This window comes from Lonchura striata, chromosome 1A (genome assembly GCF_050655825.1).
Source record: "Lonchura striata isolate lonStrDom1 chromosome 1A, ASM5065582v1, whole genome shotgun sequence".
Taxonomy (NCBI): Eukaryota; Metazoa; Chordata; class Aves; order Passeriformes; family Estrildidae; genus Lonchura; species Lonchura striata.
In genome coordinates this window covers 74,272,531-74,295,963 of record NC_140741.1, presented here as the reverse complement: position 1 = coordinate 74,295,963, position 23,433 = coordinate 74,272,531, and the positions used below count along the sequence as shown (strand labels likewise).

General features: G+C 43.8%; 1 protein-coding gene across 4 annotated transcripts in view; it reads left to right on the top strand.

Moving 5' to 3' along the window:
* Positions 1-22,865, top strand: part of CHCHD3 (coiled-coil-helix-coiled-coil-helix domain containing 3) — a 131,211-nt gene extending 108,346 nt beyond the window's left edge. For all 4 annotated transcript variants that reach the window (XM_077783708.2, XM_021530916.3, XM_021530917.3 and 1 more), the window contains 2 exons: positions 16,824-16,959; positions 22,165-22,865. In XM_077783708.2, the coding sequence (XP_077639834.1) occupies positions 16,824-16,959; positions 22,165-22,191 (163 nt within the window). In that variant the 3' untranslated portion in view covers positions 22,192-22,865. The remainder of the gene's footprint in view (positions 1-16,823; positions 16,960-22,164) is intronic.
* The last annotated feature ends 568 nt before the right edge of the window (positions 22,866-23,433 follow it).

The window sequence follows — 23,433 nt, the reverse complement described above, 5'->3', positions numbered from 1 at the left end:
CAGGGTTGTTTGCCCTGATGATGCCGTTGCTGGTGGTATCCTTGATTTTTTTTGTCACGTTCTGTCTGGAGATGATGGTCCCAAGTTCCTCCTGACATCCCTTAGAGGGTGTGGAGGTGTTGCTGGGTCTGGAGTCTTCAAAGAGACACGAGCAGTTGTGAGTTGCTATAAAGTTGTTTATTGCATGAATACATCTCAAAAGCAGAGAGTTCAGGGTGTTAAAGTCCAGAGTCAGAGCCTGAGAGGAGAGCTGTGGGACTTCAGGTGGCTCTTCAACACGCAGTTTATTGTATCCAGGATGTCACAGCAGCCCAGGGTGACAGGGCCACACCTCCAGCGTCAGCTCCAGCTGCAGGCAAGCCTGAAGACCCCTTAGTTGTGCTTACACTGCGTGATGTGTTTTTCTTTATCAACCAATCCCTCCCTTTACTGTTACCTACAGCCTGTCCCAACTGCTGTCAGCACCACTGTGTGCTCAGTGCTGCCCAATCCCACGAGTTACAGGTTAAGCTGAAAGTTCTTTTTCAGTTTTCTTGCAGTGGAAAATTCTTCTTTGTGATCTTAGCGTGCACCCTTCAAAGAATGAACAAGCCACAGTGGAAGTGGCAAGTATCTGTTTGGTGATAACAAACCTGCACCCAAGAACCATCAGATATTTCCAAATTCACAGATGGAACCCAGAAGAGTCAGCAAAACCGAGATGACACAACTGCTAACTTTGGTATTCTGAAGCAAGTGAAAATAACCAGCCAGATAATTAAACTTTTTTCTAATTGCCACATGGACATGTCTTGTTTGCCTGTGATATCTTTCTGCTTGGTAAAAACATCTTTTTGTTTGTGGTCAGCTTATCTTGTGCTCTAAGTCATAAAACCTCTTTCCAACTGGACATAACTTTTGCCTTCTTGTCCAGCAAGACTGGCTCAGCAAACCTTAATTTACACATCTATTATTCTTCTATATCAAAACTCACTTCCATCTCTGTTTCATTCTCAAATTCTACATTCAGAGACCGTTCTGCCAAGCACACCAATCTGTGAAACTTTCTTGTCAGGCTTCCATCCTTACCAACAGTCCGTGCTAAAGATTTCTGGCATCGAGTTCCAGGCTGGAGCAGCTGCTTTCTCTTCCTTCTCCTTCTCCTTCTCCTTCTCCTTCTCCTTCTCCTTCTCCTTCTCCTTCTCCTTCTCCTTCTCCTTCTCCTTCTCCTTCTCCTTCTCCTTCTCCTTCTCCTTGTGGTTGTTGATGAGTTGATGCTGTGGTGGTTATTGTTGTTGTTCATGGTGATTATCGTAGCATCCTACTATGGAGCTTCTTTTTTTAATTCATAAAACATCCAATCAGCTAAAAACATGATTCTAAAACATTCTTTCTGAGCCAGTCTAAACTCGATTCTAATCTGTGAAAGTAGTACAAAAATAGTGTTAGTTCTTACCTAAAAAACTATATATATATATATTATCTATTTACACAAATATACTGTTTTCTTATTTAAAATTTACTTGTATAAGTTTATCTACTGATGTGAATAGTTCTATCTATTTACACATGTAATTTTATCTGTTCATGTGAATAATTCTATCTATTCTAGTGGCAAGGTTCTGCTATGTTTTGGTTATTTTTAGGGCTAAGTTACTTTAAGAACTTTTAAACTAGGCCTTAGGGCCTTGACTATCTAGCACAGTTTCTTAAGGCACTTAAAATATATTTCTACTTACTGAAAACTATACAGTTCCCCTTACTTAAAACTTAAACCTACACTTCTGCTTCATATCTGTGTGGCTTAATATCTCCTAATTTCTCTAAAGGCTTTAATTCAACCCCTGCATTCATCTCTCTTGCATTCCAACACGAGAGGTGGGGGCTGTGTGTGACTGATGCTGGGAATTAAAAAATTAAATACCATAGCTCAGCTCAGCCACTCAGCTTTTCTTGGCAACAGAGGCACCCAGAGGTCTCATTTCTCTTTCTGCTCTTGCACCTCTTCACACACAGCTGTGCTGCCACCAGGAGAGGTTTTTGGAGTGCTTCAAGCAGAGGTGTGTGGTCTCAAACACATTTCACTCCCCCAGCCAAGTGGAGGTGCAGTTTTCTGGCATGGAAGTGATGCTGTCACCCCTCTTAGCTTGAAACCAGGTTCTGAGTGCACAGAGCTGCTTCAGGTGGGAAGGAACACTGCTAAAGAGACTTTAACAAATCTTCCCAACCTCTTGTTTATCCTGCGCATCCCAAACCCTGTTTTCTTTTGAATAAACCCTTTTCTTTGCTCAGTTCTTTCAGTCAGGGCTTGGATTCACCTGAGGGGGCTGCAGGAGCAGAGCTCACTCAAGAAATCTCTTGGACTTTCTGCTGCTTTGTACAAGAGATTGTGCTTTGACCCAGGGACCTTAAAAACCACCCAGGTCCACTTTAAAGAGGGGACTTTGGTGGGCAGCAGCTCCTCTGTCTCAGTTGCTCTGCACCTATAAACGAATAAAAGAATCCTCTGGCTGTTCTCCAGTGATCCTTTGGAACTCAGAATTCCCTGAAGCCACTTGGCAGTGTGTTTACCTGTGACTGTCACTTCAGCCGTGACAACTTTGGGTTTCCCTGCAGCCACTCAGGTATTTAACTTTGTTTCTTTGATCAGTGCAGTCCATTAGGAGCAGGGTTCTCCTCAGGGCTGGATAAAACACGAATTGTGCATTTGGAGCTGGATGCAGATCCCTTTCGAACAAACTGGGAGCCTGGTGGAATATCTGTGTTTGTCTTTCACAGAGAATCTGTTTTCATTGAAATCTCTGAGCTCTGATGTGAAATTTAAACCTGCTTGTTTGGTCAGGAAGCAGATTGAAGCTCTGACGGTGTTTTTTTGAGAGTTGCATTAACTTTTAAAATCCATTATTCAAAATTCAGATAGCACATTAATAAAGAGGGCAAGTCAGTTCTTTCCCATCTTTGGCATAATCTTTTTTTTATTTCCCCCTTCTAGAAAGCATGGATACATTCATTAAATCTCCCCTCAGGCTATCCCCAGCTTTTCCCACAGTGAGATCCTTTACTCTCTGCAATGGAGAAAACAATCTTAAAATTAATGTTTGTAAAGCACCGAGTTAGGAGTAGGATTTTTTTTTTTTTTTAATGCATGAATTAATACATAAAATAAAAGATTTTCTGGGAGGGGGGACAGGTAGAACAGGGTAATTATTGTAGGATATTGTTGTGGGGGGATAACTGTGTAGGATAGAGAGGGATAACTGAGTAGATTGGAGTGGGATAACAGGGTAGGATATTGTGGGATAACTCTCTAGGAAAATTTGCCTGTGGGAGGGGAGTTGGAACTGGATAAACTTGATGATCTTTAAGGTGTTTTCCAAGCTGAAGCACTGTTATTTTATGATCTGCAGGTCCTTTCCCTATTCAGAAAGTCCTTTTCCTGTTCAGGGTGGATGGGTTGGAAAGAAAAATGTGTTCAGCCACTGCTGCTTTTCTCCATTTTCTGTATTTTCTGCATCTCCATTTTTGAGCATTTTCTGCTTGCAGAGAAACACAAAGTCATTTGAAAGACTTTCCTGTGAAAGAAGCAAGTGAGACTCTGCCCTCCCACCTCGGTGGCACCCATTGGGATTGGTTCTGATTCCCCTTTGGGAATTTCAACATCGTTTATTTGTTTATAAATATTTGTGCTGGGAGTCAGCCCAGTGCTGGGAGAATTCCTGGATGCCCTCACTGGGAACTCCCAGCTCTGGCTGTGGGCTGGGAGCTGCTCCTGAGGAACGAGCAGCTCCTCCTGGTGTGTTTGGCATTCCAGGGAACATCTGGCTGCCTCCTCCCTCCCCAGGTTTATTCCCAACAAGGAATAAAGCCTCTTGTTTTAATGCCTTATCCTTTGTTGGGATTTCCTCTGAACAAGAGTTGCAGATTTCCCAATTACAGCATTAAAGCTGGGAGGTTAAACCCCACAGCAGCTCCTTTTTATTATTAATTTGTTCTGTATTTCCTAATCTTTTGTGGCTGAGATTTACAAATACCTTTTCTAAGGATGTTTTTAATGAGGCCAAGCCATCTGTAAGATCAAATCCTACAAATCTCACTTGGGAGCCTCCAGCACAGACCTCCCTTTGGGGAGGGGAGAATGTTTCCCAGAGCTGCTGGTGGGATTTTTTTTGAGGAGAATTCACCTGTTCCTGGGTACAGGGTGAAGAATGAATTACAAGTTATCTCTGTTACCATTTGGCATGTGGTTCCCCTCTTTTTAATTTAATCTCCTTTCCAGTAGTGTTGAAAAATCAGGGGGAAAAAATACACCACAGCCATTCTGCTTGGACTGCACCTGAGGGAAATCACAGTTTAAAGGCAAAGTAGGCAGTAAATATTTGGGGAAATAATCTCAAACATGGGGTGCTTGCAAAGGGCTGTCAGACTCTGAAAATAAGATTTGTAAAATGATATTTATGTTTCTTTAAAGTGGTTAAATCATAGGATCACAGAATTGTTTGGGTGGGAAAGGACCTTAAATCCCACCCAGTGCCACCCCTGCCATGGCAGGGACACCTCCCACTGTCCCAGGGGCTCCAGCCCCAGTGTCCAGCCTGGCCCTGGACCTTGCAGGGATCCAGGGGCAGCCCCAGCTGCTCTGGCAATCCCAGCCCAGCCAGGAATTCCTCATTCCCAAGATCCCATCCCTGGCTGCCCTCTGGCAGTGGGAGCCATTCCCTGTGTCCTCTCCCTCCAGGCTTTTCCCAAATTTCAGCTCTCCTGGAGCCACTTTAGACCCTGGAAAATACAAATTAATACAGATCAGGTCCCCCTTCTCCTCCGTCAGGGGGTGTGGGTGCCACTGCAATAAGTTTATTAATTCTGTCAAATTTTCAGTTCAGTGCCTGAATATAAAACCCCTCAATCCCACAGATCTGTGCTAAAAGGAATGCCTGAAATCCTGATAATTTCCCCTTCTAACTGCAGTTCCTTGAACACGACCCACGTTTTCCTGGGGGTCTCTATGTTGTGCGTGCAAATTCCCCTTATAGCACAATACACATTTCTCAAGCTAGAAGGGGAATAATTTCATCCTGCATGGAAAGAAATGAGAAAAGCAGTTTTTCCTTTCAAACTTCCCTTGCCACTTAGCGTGGCTCCCACTTCCAAGCCATTTAGGAGCTCCATTAAGCCCCTGGGTTTGCTCCTGTGCATGCATTAGGAGCAGAGCTGGGGTAATATGGAGCAGATTTGCTGTATCATGGACACATTTATGAAGATTGATAACAGCCAGGGCTCGGTGTTAACTTTTATTTTCAAACAGGCTGCAGGAGAAACTGCCTGGTATTGCTGTGAGGCTTTGATTTATGAAAAGGTTGCTGCATGAAAAAGGCATCCCATAAAGCAGCTTTGCTGGCAGGAGCATTATAAAGTAGGGTTGTGAGTAGAGCAAACAATAACTAACTGTAATTATGTTCATTATTGTCTCTGTGAACTCCCTGTACCTTTTGGGGGGGGATTTGCACGTATTCCCTCCTCAGCTTTTAAGTGGACTCACCTTTCCCACGGAGTGGGATGAAGGTGAGAAAATCCTGCTGGTTTCTAGAGGCAGCAGCACCAAAAGAGGCCTTTTTTGTTTGTGTGGAATGAAAGAGGTCACTGAAATTATACCTGCTTGCACAAATGATGCCAGGAGGAGGAAAAGTCTGTGGTAAAAAATGCTGTTTCTCTTACAATTCCCATCATTGATTCATTTTCCCCTAAATTATGACCGTTTTGTGAGACTGTTGCATTTAAGCCCCTTGAAAACAAACCCAAAAATCCCAGCATGATGGCAAAGATCACCAGGTTCCAGAACTATTTTCCCTCTCTCCACCTGGCACCATCCTTTGTAACAAGATGAGCCTCAGCAGCAGCAAGATGAATTCTTCACTCAGCAATAATTAGCAGAAAACTTGAGTGAAAACCAATTGAAATCAAGGGGCACGACCTAACTGGGAAAAATGTGAGTGGTTAATCTAAAGTTTGTCAAACTTGAGCTGCTTTAACTTAAAAGAATCCCTTTACCAAACTACCTGAAGGCCTTGCAAAAAGAAACAGGAGCCTGAAAATCGTTTGTGCTGAGGTTATGAAACATAAGAATGGCTTTTTTAGAGCAGAGTGAAGTTCTGTTAAATAAGCCAGTGTCTTAATTAATGCTGCCAGTATGTGGAGGGGGTGAAGAGAGACTTTAGAAAGGTTTTTGTGAACTGGCATTGAGGTTTCCATCAGGATTCTGTCTTCTGCCTCAGACTGCTCTGCTGGTGCCCTCAGAGACCCAGGGGATGGTTTGGGTTGGAAGAGACATTCCAGAGCATCCAGTGCCATGGCAGGGACACCTCCCACTGTCCCAGGCTGCTCCAAGCCCAGTGTCCAGCCTGGCCTTGGATATTCCAAGGGGATTGGACATTTAGGGATCCAGGGGCAGCCCCAGCTGCTCTGAAGGAGAGGGGCTGGGAGCACAAACCCTGAGAGGGGCTGAGGGAGCTGGGGGTGCTCAGCCTGGAGAAAAGGAGACTCAGGGCTGGCCCCATCGCTCCCACAGCTCCTGGAAGGTGCCTGTGCCCAGCTGGGCTGGGGCTCTGGCTCCAGGCAGCCCTGACACAACCAGAGCACACAGCCTCAAGCTGTGCCCAGGGAAATCCAGGTGGGAGAGCAGGAAAAAGCTTTTCCAGAAAGGTGCTGAAGCTCTGGGATGGCTGCCCGGGGAGGTGGTGGAGTCACCAGGCCTGGATGTGTTTGAAAAGCCTGGATGTGGCACCGGGTGAGCTGAGCTGCTGGGGCTGGGATGGGCTCGATGCTCCTGGAGCTCTCTCCCAACCCCAGGATTCCGGGAATTCTGTGATTCTGTGAATTCTCTGGCAATCCCAGCCCAGCCAGGAATTCCTCATTCCCAAGATCCCATCCCTGGCTGCCCTCTGGCAGTGGGAGCCATTCCCTGGGTCCCGTCCCTCCAGGCTTTTTCCAAATTTCAGCTCTCCTGGAGCTCCTCCAGGCCCTGGGATGTGCTGGAAGCTCTCCCTGGATCCTTCCCTTCTCCAGGGGAACATTCCCAGCTCTCCCAGGGTCTCCAGCCCTGGAGCATCTTTGTTGTCGTGTCTTACAGCAGCCTGAGAGAAACACTCACCAACAGGCAGTGAAAAATTACTTGAAAAATAATTTAAATAATGAGAATAATGAAAAAAAAAAAGTGAGTGTTGTCATTTACAGCTCACCCCTCCAGCTCCAGTTCCTAACCTGGTCCTGGTGAGAGGAACATTTTCCTTCCTCGGGTGCCACGAAGAATGTTGAGGGCATTCTGTTTTCATGTTTCTGTAACACACTGAACATTTATTTTTAATTTATTATTTATTATTACAAATCAATTTTATTATTTTGTTTTTATTATTAAAATAATTTTTATTATTATTATTAAAAATAAAGATTAACTATGACGTATCATACCTTAAATAAAATTACTGCACCATTAAACACTACTATACCAAACAGTACTGTACCAAACAGTACTGGTTTATTTTTATTACTAAAAATAAATTTATTATTAAAAATTTATTATTAAAAAATAAAGATTAACTATAAAGTATCATATCTTAAGTAAAATAACTCCACCATTAAACACTACTATATCAAACATGTTAAAACTCCAGTACAAACTAGAACACAGAACAACAAAATAATATTCCCCTATTTACATTACCAACACATTTTTCTCCATCCTTTTAACAACAAAATACAGTTTACTTTCCCCTAAAAGACTGTATAGTACACCTAAAACTAACTACCCCAAAAATAAAAGTATAACCCTACCATCTACCATAAACTAATCCAAACCACACACACAAAAAAAAAGTAAAACTCCACAACACCTACAATACATCAATAACATCATTGTGTAGAAAAACACCACAACAAAAGTATTTAAAAAAGGAGAAAAAAAATCATCCAGATATCTTAAGGCTAAGATGAATTAGAGTAAGGTTCTCAGCCCTTCTCAGTGGGATTTTTGCTCTTTGTTGGAGTTGATGGCATTGCATTGTTGCTGCAGCCCAGCTGATTCTATTTCATGAAAAGAGTGACCCGGCCTCATCCCAATCCAAGATTTGTAGAATCACACGTGGCCTTTGTGACTTAGCAGAGTGAATCCAAGCCTGTTTTCTTAAATAACTTCATGCCCAAATGAAAAATTGTCATTTATTCTGTTTTCTCCTAAGATTACAACCTTCAGTTCCCTCGAGTAATCGTCACCCACGCGAGCGCCGAGGCTTGAAGTGTTTAACTGGTGATTGCTTTTTCTGGATGCTGCTTCTGCCCATAATATCTTTTATTTCTGTGGTCAGTTAACAGGGGTTTGGGGCCTTTTATAGCTGAGGAGAATAGTTAAATATATATTGCTCTGGAGAGTAATATTTGGATAATAATGTGCCAGGAGTTAGTGTCTTGTGGTGCTGTGTGTTGAGTGCTGTAGTTGACCTCTGCTAGAGAGAAGTGCCTGCTTGTTAGAACATATTATTTAGCACCTTTAGAAAGGCAAAACTGGTTGGTTTTTTTTTTAGTGTGAGGCTCAGTGAAGATTTTATCACCAGGGTTTGGGGATGATGGTGTGATCTTGAGTCTTTACAAAGCCTGCAGTGAGTTGTAGCTCTCAGGAAATAAGTGGCTGTAATAAATCCACAATGTGCTTTGCTGTCCTGGATTTGGTTTATGCTGCTCATTTGGATCTGTCTGTATTTTTTTTTTGTGTGTGTCTGTGTTCTTTACACACACAGTGATGTAAAGTTCTTGTGGGAAATTTAATGTACGGATGGGGATAGACATGGATCATTTAAGTGGATGAAACTGTCTTTTTTGCCACCTTCATATAGAAGCAGGTTTCAAACTGTGGCAGAATTGTTTTTTCCTTTAAAAATTAGAAATACTGAGTTTTAATCTATCATGTAATAGTAGTTAATATATCCAAGTAGTTCTGCAACTAGCACCAGCCACTTCTCTGAGAAATATCAGAAAAACATCAGTCTCCCAGAGCCTGGATCTGCCTTTCCACGAGCTGGAGCTGGAGCTGAGGAGAGCTTTGATTCCTCTGCTTCCCTAACCTTCAGAAACACCCTCCAAATTCCTTTTTAGGAGTAAATAGTAAGGAATTCTAGCACATGGTGTTGTTTGCAGTGATGATCCTTGACTTGTGTTCTCCTGAACAGCCAAGTGGAATCTTGCCAGTCTTCATTAAATAATTCTTTTTTGGGTGAGTAAGGCTGAGCTCAAGTGATACCACATGCAAGCTCTAAAATTAGCCTGTGATCTGGGTTTACATGATGAGGTTTGGATGCAAACATTGGTTTGCTGATCATGGAATTGGAGGGGTTGGCTCCATCCACACTGAGCTGATGGGACTCTGGAGCTGGGAAGGGTTTGGGATTTGTCCTCAGCAGTGGTGGGACAGGCTTGGCTACATCTGGGATCATTCTTTGGCTCTGAATTTCTCACAATTAGGAGCTGGGTTTGATCTGTGCAAGGCCAAGAAGTATTTCTCTGGATATTTCTATATATAACATTTAGGTACTACAAAATATTCCACGGAGTTAAAACTGCTCCTCCTTGAGTTCTTTCTAATTAAAGCCTGCAGTTGCTAAATTCTCTTTCCTACTTTGTAGCACCATCCATGCCCCTGTTAGAAGGAATTTGTATCATTGCCATCCATGTGATTGTTTATTTTAGTATCCTGCTATTCACTAAAAACTGTCCCTTAAGCTAAAAAGTAAAGTGCATCCTAAATTTGGGTAATTCCAACATGCTGCTCCCTTTGCAGCTGCAGGAACCAGCTGTGGGAGAGGTACATTTGTGCATTAATGGTGGTGTGCTTTGGATTTTTTTTTTGGTTTTTTGAGGGGAGGGGAGTTTTATAAACAAATAGTGGTTTGGGATCATGCAAATCGGTTCATATTACTTTAAATGAAATTTTCAAACTCATTTTGTCTGCCAGAGTGGATGGGAATCCTGTCTTTATTTGATAGCTTGCTCCTCGAGATATTTGGAATTTAGGCAACCACGGCAGGTCAGATTAGAGTCTCCTGAGCTGGGAGTGGGTTTTTGGGGAATACTGTAAAAATAAGGGAAGTGTTCAGTGATACCATTTTGCCTTCAAACAAGTGGTGGTGTGGGGCTCTCCAGGGGCAGATCTTGCTTTTTATCTTTTGCTGGGCACCTCACACCTTCCTGTAGAATTATTTTTGTACCTGAATGTGCTTTTGATAACCCCAGTGTGCTCTGACAGTGACTCCCAGCTTTTCATTAGCTGTTCTTTGGGAAAGGTTTGGATTTTTTAAATTATTTTTTTTCATTGTAAACCCAATGCTAGGAAACCTGTCTGGCTGCCTCTATCCTGTAATCCATTGATGATTTCATCCTGTAAATCATTGATAATTGAGATCCAGCTCTTGCTGTTGTCCTTCTCTGGACTGAAGAGATCTGGTCCTCATGTGGTGTCCAAGGGCCTGGAGATTGTTCATCCAAAAAATTAGGATTCACAACCAAGATATTTTTTCCTGATCTTCATCCTGTTGTCTTCCTCTTCAGTCCTAGCCCAAGAAAGGCTTTAAGGATGTGCATAACTTTCCATGTGCAAATGTGGAATTGCTCAATCCTGGAATGGTTTGGGTTGGTAGGGACCTTAAAGCCCTTCCAGTTCCCTTCCCTTCCCAATTCCAAAGGTCAGAATGCTTGAAATAGATCTTTATTTGCTTTTGACAAGGCTGGGTAAGAGGTGAAATCAATGAGACGATGAGAAACATTTGCCTGGGGTTTTGGGGGTGCTGGGGTTTTTGGAGAAAGGATATAAAAATAACACAGGGAAGATTAACACTGGACTTGATTATGAGTAGCACAAAAGGTGGAGTAAGCTGTATTCCAATCTTTAAATTATTTATTTAGCATTACTCTGTAGCTTTTACATCCTCAATTGCAGAGCAGAAACCACCGTGGTTCTCTTCCAGCATTTCAGCAGAGATTCATTAGGAAAATTCTTTCTTTTACACCTTTTGGAGAAGTCACACTCCGCATCCGAGTGTAAATAAAAGCAAGAATCAACTCGGCAGTACTTGATCTTTTGCTGGCAGCACTTCCCACGCAGTGATTGTGAGGGCTCTGTGTGGGCACAGCTTGATTAGGGACCAGCATTTGTAGATATTCAGCAATCAGATCTGTGGTATTCCTCCCAAACCACGCGGAGAAGAACGGAACCATTTGGTTTGTGCCTCACGCGTTCCGTAACGCGCCTTCGCGTCATCGCCTACTGCATGTGCGAAAACAACCTTTAAAAATAGTTTGATATAAAGAGTAAATTAATGTAAAAACTAAAAATAATGGTGCAGCAATGAGGACCTTCGTTACCATATGCCCTTTTGTCTTTTTTTTCCCCTGGGTTCTGCTTTACAATTATTTTCTGTACTACAAACCCGTCCTGTGGATTCACTCGGCAGCGATGCTGCTGGGGGAGGCTGTTTGGGTGAGGTAATGGTAAAAAAAGAAGAATCCTCTCACCAGCACCTTTTTGGGTGCTGATGGAGAGCACAAGTGCCTTGCTGCTGTTTCAGAGGTGTCCTCCACACTTCAGCTTGGAGCTGCCCTTCCCTCAGGTTTTCCTGAGCTGGGCTCACGTTCCTCTTCCTCAATCCCTCCACTGTGGGCTGTCCTGTCCATCTGCTCAGCTAAATCCATCTCTGCTCAGGCTACCAACCTTTATTTTACTTTTTTTATTTTCCTCTTGGCCAAAAGAAATAGAATCTTGCCCTGACTGTGTCTGGTGAAAGCAGATTTTCCTACCCCAAATTCACATCATCCCCTTTTCATCCTGCTGCTGGCTTCCTCATCAGCGTTCTCCAGGAAAATCACACATCTTCACTTTCCCAGCCCTGCCTGTCTCATTTCTGCTTCCCTGCTATTTCCAGTTCCCTGAAGCATTTGTGACTCCACCTTTACCCCTCACTCATCCCCTTTCCAAACTGCCCAGAGCAGCTGTGGCTGCCCCTGGATCCCTGGATCCCTGTCCAAAGCCAGGCTGGACAGGGCTTGGAGCAGCCTGGGACAATGGGAGGTGTCCCTGCCATGGCAGGGGTGGCACTGGGTGAGCTTTAAGGTTCCTTCCAGCCCAAACCATGCCATGATTCCATGAAACACGTTTTGCTCTTTTTCAGAAGGAATTTCTGCTGAACACAGACAATGTTAATTGATTAAATTCCCACAAATCCTTCTGAAACCCCTCTTGGCTCTTCATAAAGCACCTGAAAACAATTCAGCTGTTACACACTTCATGAGTTGCCCACCTCGAGGGTGTGGATTGCCTCAGTTTCCTTTGTTTCACCATTTGTTTGCGTCCATTTGTTCTTCCTTATCTTCGTGTTTATTCTGAGAACGCTGAGAAAAGAAACACCTTCCTTTTTTTGTTGTTTATTTTGCATTCTGCCAGGTCTGGTCACAGCGTGGCTCCTCTCCTCCATCAGTAGGACTAAAGAAAACAGGTCAGAACATCCTCTCCAACACCCTCCTGTGCTGCTGCTCTGGAGCTCATTGGGATCACGTTCATTTGTAGGGTTTTGTTTCCAAGTGAAGACTTCCCTGGACTTCCCCAGCACGGCCCCATGCAGGGAACCACCCCCAGTTTGTGGTTTGGATGTGCTGAGCTGCTCTGTGGAGGAGGCACAGCAAGATTTGATCTTGAAGAGCTGCAGGTTGGGCTGTGCTGTGCTGCTCGGACACAGAGCATCAGTCTGGGCTGTTTAATTCAGTACAGGAGTAGGCAAGGGTTACACAAATATAATCAGCTGCCTTTGATAGGTGTCAGCACTTTAATGAGGATTTAAATTAAGCCCTGGGTACTCCTGCCCATCACATGGCACTATTTTTATCTCACGCTCTCCTTTTTTGTTGCTGTTTTTTCCCCCATATTTTATGACAATTGCCTGAAGTCCTGATCTGGGGGGGGATTATGCCAGATACCTGCACAGCTGGAAACTCATCAGCCATTCAGATTCCTTCAGTGAGAGTGTCAGTTTTAGCACGAAACTCGCAAAGCTCACCGTGGTGATTTCAAATTTCCTCTTTAGTAGACATTTTGTTTGAATGCCATGAAGGGGCTCCTCTCCCCAAGCCCCCAGGAGCACAATAAGCTATGCTCTTTGAGAGAGCCCAGATGAGTACAAAGTTCCCTTCATTAAATTTTCTTTTCATGCTTTAGCATAGAATATTTCTTTTTAAGACTGCCTCTCTCCCTTGTTTCCTTTTGTGTTTTCATCCTATTACCTTTATGAGGTTGTGATGCATCAGCTCTCTGGAAAAGGTGGGTGCATGGCTCCCTCGGAGGTTTATTCCAGCACTGAAAGATTATTCTGGCATGGGAGGTGCTTCAGGAGCAGCTTCAGGAGAAGGGAAAGCAGATCAAGGAATTGCAAACTTAATAAAACCACGCTGTTCCTCGCGTGCCATGTGGCTGCTGCTCATATTGACTTGTGCTGAGAAAAGCGTTGGGGATTTTGGGTGTGTTGGTTCTGTTCAGGGGTTCTGGAGTTGCACTGGAGCTGGAGGATCTGTCAGCATTCCCTGGCATTCCTGCTGCACTCCCATGGTTTGTGGTTTTCCTTCAGTTTGGTTGTGAAATCCCTGAGCAATTAATTAATTAATTATAGTGTAGGACACAATCTTTTTTATTTTACAGGAGCAGATCGTGATAGGACAAGGGGCAAGAGATTGAAACTGAAAGAGGGGGGATTTAGATGGGATATTGGGAAGAAATTCCTGGTTGTGGGGGGTGGATTGGGGTTTGGAAGGTTTCCCTGTCCAAGGCAGGGGTGGCACTGGATGGGCTTTCAGGTGAGATAGAGTGAAATTAATAAAGGTAATAAAAAATATCAAAAATTCTCATCAAAACTACGCATGTCCATTAACAAGCAATAAATCCCAACATGCATCCACAACACTATAAATAAACATACCCATTCCCTACAAATCTTTATTATAAAATTATAAGGTTTAATTTTTCATCCATGTTTCCTAGCTCCCTTCCAACCCAAACCACTCCATGACACTCTGGTGACACTTTTCCTGCCACATGTCCCAAAATACAGATCACTCTCAGGACATGGGACAGTTCAGGGAAGGGACCTCCTGCTCGAAGGATCTCCTGGCCCTGCCTGGGACTAGACCAGGTTGCTTTATCTACTGAGGCATTTAAAACCTCCACATTTTCCCAGTAGATTCCATGTAATTGCTGGGTTTGCAGTATTTATGTTTTCTTATGATCTTTTCCCTCAGTCAAACACCACAGACCCTTAAAAATGTCTCTAAAATGACCTTTATTCATGGACCCACAGAATGATTTGGGTTGGAAGGGACCTTAAAGCCCATCCAGTGCCACCCCTGCCATGGCAGGGACACCTCCCACTGTCCCAGGGTGCTCCAGCCCCATCCAACCTGTCCTTGGACACTTCCAGGGATCCAGGGGCTGCCACAGCTGCTCTGGGAATTCCATCCCAGCCAGGAATTCCTTCCCAATATCCCATTTACGTATTAAATGATGTAATCATAGTTGCTTCAGGAGATTCTCTGTTAGGGAGATATTTCATTCTCCTTTGGAGGAGTTTCCTTGCTGTTGTTTCTGACCATCCATCTGGACTCCTGTGAGTCCAGAAATCAATGGGAAACCCTTTGGAGGGGTTCCCATAATGCACATTGGAACCTCCCTTCCCAACAGGAGATCCTGCAGCCTGTGGTTTATGACCCTCTAATGCCAGGCAGTAATTTCATTTAGTGCTTTTCCAAAAGTGCCAACAGAGCATTAGAGGAGTGGAACAAGCACAGCTGATCAATACAGAGACAGTGCTCACCTTCAGATTAATCCAAGAAATGGACTTGGTTGGCTTGAAGGAAGTGGCCTTGTTCTCACAAGGACAGAGCTGAGAGCAGGTTTTCAAAAATCCCCCCTGAATGAGGGGAGAAAAGTCAGACTGTGAAAATAAGTCACTGAGGGGCAGGAGATGATGTGTCTCACAGGGCTCCCATAGGGTTGGCAATGTACAGCATCCTTTGGAACATTCAAATAAGGAATAATACCTGGATTTTGGTCACAGGTGGCATGACTCTGGGAAAAAAACCACAAAATTCAAAAGCTCTGTATCAGTGTTAGGGAGTTCCCCCATTGAAATGGCTTTATATACATTGACAGAATTTATGCAGTGATGCTAGAGCAGCCCATTCCTTTCTCTCTTCACCTGTATAGTAGAGTTCACTTTAAAATCACTTGTGAATAAAGGCACAGCAAGGTTTACTGTGGGTATTTTTAGTTAATTCAGGCTCTCTTGTATTGATTTATCGATCCACACCAGGGGTTTGGGCATTTTAATCGAGCTCTGGTTTAGCTGGACCTAAATCATCACTGCTGGGAGATGTCTACAGAGAACATCCCTGCTGTTTCTGTGTTCCCTGTCCCAGTCCAGACCTTACCACCCTCCCTCCATGTGCAGCAGTTTGTGGTTGGACATTTTGATGCCTGACATGCCTTTGAAGCACGTGCTGATCTCAGCAGAGCGGGGATTAAGGGAAAATCCTCCCCCATAAGAATCTGCAGAAGTTTGAACTTGGAGATCATAAAAGTGTGAAAGCACCTGGGACTGCATTTAAATTCTGGTTTAGATTTCACAGGTTCAGGGTAATGAGTGAAAGGAGGAAGAGATGTTTTATATTAGGTACATACTGTAAAATCAAGGTGACTTAAAATAAAGTCTCTTTATTTTAGCACGACGTCTTCAGTGGTTGTCAAGCAATCAATTCCCCACAGGAGCAGCGTCTGTGCTTCGTGTTTCATTTCCCTGATGGAGGAAATCTGCCTTGGCCAATCAGCAAAATGAGAATCAAAATCACAGAGTGGATTGGGTTGGGAGGGACCTTGAGGATCACCCAGTTACAAACCCATTTCCATGGGCAGGGACTCCTTCCACTGTCCCAGGGTGCTCCAAGCTCTGTCCAACCCTTGGACACTTCCAGGGATGAGGATGATGCCTTGAGAAGGCTGAGCTGGAGCAGAGGCTGGGCTGAGCTAAAGAATAAATCAGGGATTTATTAAAGGATCTCCTCCATGGATCCACCTTGGGCAGCACCAGAGCCCAGCCAGGGCTGCACCCAAATGAACCAAAACGGTCCCAAAATGAACCCAAATGAACCAAAATGGTCCCAAAATGAACCAAAATGGCCCCAAAATTCATGAGCGCTCCCGGGGGCTCTCCCTGGGATCAGTTCTGCTCCATTGGCACCTTGGAGTTCATTCCCAATTCCAGCTCCAGCCCATCAGTCCCACCCTGCTTGTTTTTCTCTCTCCAGCCCACGGTGTTTGTGCTCCTGGGCTGAGGTTTGGATCATTTGTCCTTGGTGCCCAGCTGGAGCAGGAATTGTTTTGTGTCCCTGCTCTGTGCACAGAGCTCACCATCCCATCATGTGAAGCCCAGACCCATACACCAAAGCAGCTCAGAATGTGAAAAATATAAAAACTAAAACCTGAGGCATCAGTGCAGCCCTGAGCAATCAGTGCCAGGACCTCACCACCCTCACAGGGAGGAATTCTTTCACCTGGAAGTGTCCCAGGCCAGGTTGGACAGGGCTTGGAGCACCCTGGGATAGTGGAAGGTGTCCCTGCCCAGGGCAAGGGGTGGAACTGGATGTGCTTTGTCCCTTCCAACCCAAACCAAATCAATAATAATAATAACAATAATAATAAAATAATTCAAGTTTTTTGTCTTTCCTGAGATGTTTTTAGAAGGAAACCCTGAAGCTGTTCTCTGTTCCCACAGGAGATACGAGTCCCACCCCATCTGTGGGGAGCTGCAGGATAAAATCCTCCAGTGCTACCGGGAACATGCCCAGGAGACCCTGAGCTGCTCTGCCCTGGCCAGCCAGTACCTGCACTGTGTCAATCATGCCAAACAGGTGAGCTGGACCTATTCTCACTGAAAAATGATGGAATGATGAGCAGAGGAATTTTCAATTAGTCTTTCCTCCATGCCTGAGCATTTCCCGATGCGCGTGTTCTCTGTGGAGACCACTCGGAGTTGATTTAAATGCTCAGGTTTCCATCTCTTCCCCTGGGAAGCTGTTGTTTAGTGTAGCAGCTCTTGCTGTTGGCAGATGTTTCCTGTTATCTACAGTTTTAGCAGTAAAACAAGGGGATTCAAATACCTGGTAGTCTTTGCCATAAATATGAGAAACTTATGGATGTCTCAAATTACATTGGTGACCACTTGGAATTCTTGATTTCTTCTGTCATGTGTTATGCAGGGCTCTAAAAGTGCCCCTTACCTGCTCTTGCCCTCCTCTCTTCCAGTTTTGTAGGGTATGGATGTCACTGCCAGTTAAAATTTTTATGCTTTAATGGTGCAGCATGAAGGAAAATGACAGTGATACGTAAATCATTAAATTAAAAGAAGCTACAATTTCTCAATTTCACTCTTTTCAAGTGCAGAAATGCATATATTGACCTCAATTGTGCTCTTAAACAAACCAGGAGATGTGTTGCTCACAGCTCACATGCAGGATGTGTAAGAAGTGCTTAGATCAGTCCGTTGATCTTTATTTCTGCCCAAATCTGTGAGTTAATATTTGAGCACGTGAGGACACCCATCTTTATGTGATAGTGGAGACCTGGCGAGCACGGCTGCTGTTTGATCATGGTAATCACCTTCCCTGAGCTTAACTCTGCCTGGGCAGAAAATCCCTGAGACTTTGCCTCTGATCCTTCCCCGTGACCTTTTGCTTTAAAATGCTGCAGCCTTGAGCTGGTATTCCCAAAGATCTGCTGGAATTAACACTGCTCGTTGTTCCTCAGTCACTGAGAGCTCCCTGTCCCTTCCAATTCACTTCCCTTATTGTTTTTAGATATTGTTTATTATTATATTTTTTATGGTTCTTTACGTTGTGCCATCCTTAGAAGTGTCCAAGGCCAGCTTGGAGCACCCTGACATGGTGGGAGGTGTCCCTGCTGTGGCTGGGGTGGCACTGGATGGGCTTTAAGGTCCCTTCCAACCCAAACCCTTCTGTGATTCCATTTCTCCTCCAATCTCCTTTTTTAGAAAAATGATTTTTTTCCTAGTTTTTATCCAGTGAATAAGTTAAGAATCACAGCATCATTAAGGTTATTAAGCCCATCCAGTCCAGTTGTTCCCCAGCACTGCCAAGGCCACCACTGACCCTGTCCCCAAGTGCCACATCCCCAGGGCTTTGGAATCCCCCCAGGAATGGGGACTCCAGCCCTGCCCTGGCTGGACAAGCCTTTGAGTGAAGAAATCCTCCACAATATCCAACCTAAACCCCCCTGGTGCAACTTGAGGCTGTTTCCTCTTCTTCTGTCACTTGTAGCCCTGTTTTGGTTTATTCTCTAGTGGATTTCCCCATGGACCTGCAGCATCTGCAGCACTAATTTACTGTATGTATAATTTTTTTTATTATTTTTTTGAAGTAACCATAAAAAAAAAAGAAGGATTAATTACTTAGACATGTTTAAGCTCTAACTCGAGTTTGTATCTGATAGGAATTTCTTCAGAAGACTCTGATGGGGATGAATTAATTCATGTTCAGAAGGTGCAGGAAAAGCAAATTGCATAAATATGAGCATTAGGTTTTTGAACCCTTTTAAACACCTTTTTTTCTGTTGAAGATCTTCATCCAAGCCTGTCAAGTAGTTAAAAGTGTTTCCTAAATGTTCCTTATTCTGTTTCACACATGCTTCAAGATGAGAATTCAGAGAGGTTTCTCTCATGATAACAGAGAAGGAGAAGCCTTTTATGATGGAAATATTTGCAAGCAGGAGCAATTGTTTTTCATAATGAACTCCAGCCCATCCTCCAGGTGCTGCAGCTGTAATTGTAATTATTTTTACTCACTGTTTGCCCACAAGTCCAGACATTTACTTCAAAATAATTCCTAAATGCTGCTATAAAATCACTTCAAAATTACCTTCCCTGTGCGCTTGGTTGGGAGCCAGAGGAGGGGGATAAATGGCAGATTCAGAAATGAAAAAGTTAACTGACACTGGCTACAAGAAACAAAGGAAGAAGAAAATTTGCTAGAGGGAATAGAGCAAGATATTGAAAAGCAAATAAGTGAACTAATCCGATTTCCTGGCGGTGAGTCTGGGCACTTGTGCTCGGGCTGAGCACACTCTGTGCTTTTCATAAATTGAATTTATTGACTCCTCTTTCTTTCCTATCTTGCTTATAATTATCTCCCCCTCTCTTCTGTGTGCTCCTTATTTCTCATGCTGTCTGTAATCTCATGTCTCTATCTGTCCTTTTCTCCCCTCTTTAGAAAAGCCCAGAGAGTTGTTAATTCAGAGGGGTTTGACACGTTGTTGTATCTTCCCTTGAAATCTCTTCCCAAAGTCATGAGAAGCTGGGGAGATAAATTAAACTCTTTTATTAATGTTTGCATGTTATTATAATGATAATGCCAGTAATGGAGAGGAAAACTTAACCTAATGGAGCCATTAAGGAGAAGATATTTGGATTGTGTCTAGCATTTATTTATGCTGAAGTAACTCCAGCCAGACATCCGTGGCTTTTTAATCCTTTTTCCTAGTTTTTTAGCCATGGATATGGACAATAGCTGTTAAAATGTACATTTTAGGGGTGTTTTTCTCAATTTTTTCCCCTCCTGGGTTACAAGAAGTTCTGATTCTTACATAAAAACACAACTAGTGTATGGTTTAACAAATCTGTGCAATAATTTCCTGTTAAACCATTGAATTCCAGAAGGATTCAGGCCTCTGCAGGCAGGTGAGTTTTAAGAAATTTAAAATAACAATACCAGCAGCTGCTGGTGCCTGACAGCTTGGCTGCAAAATGTTATCCTTCAGTCTTGAAACCACTATTTTCATTTGTTGGACCAAGTGGGTCCTTAATTATGCATTCTAAATAGAATAAAACCAGGATTTTAGCCTCATCCTCCAGTATTTTTACTTGATACCAATTTCTAGTCTAAGAGAAAAATACATGGGATTTGTGTATCTGGAAACACTGAATTGAAATGGAACAAAAAGACTTCATCATTTAACACTGCCCTCATTGAAGAAGTTTATTAAGAACCAGCTTCCCTCCATGGGGTTATGTTAAAAAAAAAAATAAATATATGTTTTTTAAATGCATTAATTTTAAAATGCAAGAAAAAACACTAAAAAACACCAAAATATAGATAAAATCAAAGCAAGGCTTGGAACACCTGTTTGTCTGAAGGTGAAATTTTGTGGGCAGAAATACGGATATGATGAACAAATATTTGCAATTGATTTCCTTAGGACAGTGAACAAAAGTAGCCCATTTCTTCTCATATCCCTTGGGGATTTCCTCTGTTAACCTGTGCAGTGTTAAATGGACATAAATTAATATTCAGCCCAGAGATGGCGTGGACTGAGTCTGTAATTCCTGTGCAAAAAGGAGTTTTCAGGTAGAGGAGCCTTCCTGAGCTTTCCAGAAGTCTCCATGGGGTGCCATGGATTGGAGGTTTTGGTAGTGGATGAAATTTCCCCAGATTTTTGTTTGCAAATGCACCCAAGGAGCACAAAACTGACTCTTTTTATTCCATCAGCCTCTTCTCCTCTGTGGATTCTGGAGGATTTTGTGGGCACAAGCACAGGCACCACCTGTTTGTGTGGATGCCTTGGAGAGTTTTCAAGCCAGAATTGTTATGGTTGGAAAATACCTCCAGGATCATGGAGTCCAAGCATTCCCAGCACTGCCAAGGCCACCACTGACCATGTCCCCAAGTGCCACATCCACATTTTGAAGGGCTTTAAATTCCTCCAGGAAGGGGGACTCCACCCCTGCCCCGTGCCCAGCTGTGCCAGGCTGGACAGTCCTTTTGGGAAAGACATTTTTCCTAAAATCCAGTCTCTAAGTGCAGCTCTTAACCCTTGCAGGAACTGGAAAAACACAGTTTACCAAGTTATTTTTAGGGATAATATGAGATTTTGGTTGAAGCCAAACCTGACATGGTTTTAATTCCCTTTATTGTCAATTTTCCCTAATTTCCATGACTGTGACAATGCAGTTCAGACTTCCAAGCTCTGTAGTGTTGCTCAAACACCTGAATCAGCTGTTTGGATGTCACCTGTAAGATTTTAAGGTTTAAATTTGGGTTTGTTCCTGACATAAAGCCTCAGAATTATCAAATCCCTTCTTGCCATTTCTTGCAAGGAGACTCATAATTAGTCCTTACTTGTTTGATGGGTTTTGTAGGCAAGAAGAATGGTTTGGGTTGGAAGGGGCCTTAAAGATCATCTCATTCCACCCCTGCCATGGGCAGGGACACCTTCCATTATCCCAGGTTACTCCAAGCCCTGTCCAACCTGGCCTGGAACATTTCCAGGGACAGAAAACCTGGTCTAGTGAAAATAATTAAATTATTTTTAAGGTCCTTTCCAACCCAAACCATTTCATGGTCTGTGGTTCTGTAATGAAGCCCAAGATGAGTGCAACATGTTCAGAGTGTTGGGGTTTTGATTCTGACTCAGACCCCAGGAATGGACCAGGCAAGGGATACTCAGTGTTGGATGTTTTCAGGATGTTTTTCCTCAAGAGTTTGCTGGGAATGGGATTTTTCTTATTATAAGGTCAGGTGTTTTAATTTCCTTTAATAGCCACAGCACTAAAGCCGTGATAGCATGAGGGAAGGTGAAAATGGATCATTAGTGAGACTATGAGGGAAGGTTTAGGTTGGATATTAGGAAAAAAATTTTCACTAAAAGAATAATAAAATACTGGAATTGTCTTCCTAGGGAGGTGGTAGAATCACGATGTCTGGTTGTGTTTAAAAAAAGACTGGACTTGGCACTTGGTGCCAAGTTGTGGTGTTAGGGCTTGATGATCTTAGAGGTCTTTTCCAACCTCATTATTCTGGGATTCTGGGATTCTTCAGGCCTCCAAACCACTGCCTTGTTGAGTCCTCAAACTGCTTCATTCTGCTGCTGTGACTTGTCTCTGGCATGATGTGTTTGTTTATCAACAACGTTTCTTGTGGTGCATTTTTATTTTTAAAAAATTGCAGCTCCTAGGAAGGAATTGAAGCCAAACTTCAGAATAACTTGAAGTTACTGAAATATGTGTTTCTCCCTCTCTCCTCCCTCCCCTCTGATCGTTTTTGCAGCAGAGAATGCTTGGGAGAGGAGGATAAAGGCATTGTCCGTATCAAGCACAGGACCATCAACTAATTTCAGCAGAAGACCTTTATTTTTTTTTTTCTCCCCAAGAGTGACCCAGCAGCCCATTTGCAGGGCAGCCCAATAAAGAGAAGGAGTGGAGGGGCCATTTGAAGGGCAGCATCCTCACGGCTCAATCAGCCTGAGCGCTGGGAAAGCGAGACCTGGATCTTGTTCCGCCCGAGTCGCCCGTCCGAGGCCGCTGCTCCGCATCCAAGCCCACTTACGGTGATTGAAGGAAGGCAAAGAAAAGAGCCTTTCCCTGACCTCAGAGAGGGGAAGTATCCTTCAAATGCTGCTGTTTCAGTGGAGAATCTCCTCAGAAATGTCTCTCTCTCAGAGGCAGGGGGTGTATCCCTTGCAGCGCCGGTACGCGGCCGTTCCTTGGGAGCAGCCCCTGGTCCCGATGTCAGAGTTCTCCTCTCAGTGTAGAATTGTAAATTGTGCTTTAATTTATTTCCCAAATGACATGGCTTGATGAAGTCTCTCTCTGCAGGCCTTCTGCTGGAATGATGTTTGTGACCTAAGGCTTAGGGTGCTCCATGGCCTTTATTTCCATGGGATGGTTCTGTTGTGCTCCTTGCTCGTATCAAGTCCTGACAAAAATGCCTCGCTCTGTACCAACAATAAATCTATTTTATGCACAAGATTGATGCTGCAGTCTGTCTCCCTTCCCACTCCTCGGGGCTGGATGGTGTTCCCTCTGCTGTGTCAATCATGCTTTCCCAGCAGATGTTGTTGCTGAAGCTTTCAAGCACAGACTTTCATGCACAACCAGCCCTGGTGTCAGGAACGGGGCTTGGATTGAGCTGTTTTCAGTCACAGCCACCTAAAAGGATGCCACGTGATGGGAGTGTTGTGATTTATCCACCACAACGTCCCTCCTTGGAAATGCTTGTGAATGGAGCAGCACAAGCTCTTGTTGCCTGGAGAGGGTGTGGGTTCCCCATCCCTGGGAGTGTCCCAGGCCAGGCTGCATGGGACCTGGAGCAACATGGGATGGTGGAAGGTGTTCCTGCCCATGGGAGGGGGTTGGAATGAGGTGGTCTCAAGGTCTCTTCCCACTTAAACCATTTTGGGGTCCTGTGAAAGGGCAGAAATACCCCAAAATCTCCAAACCAGGTTTGTGCAAGAACCCAGTTATTGTAAATCTAAGTGAAACTGGTGGGAAGAAATGGTGATGTCTGACTCCAGTTCAGAAGGCTGAATGATTTCTT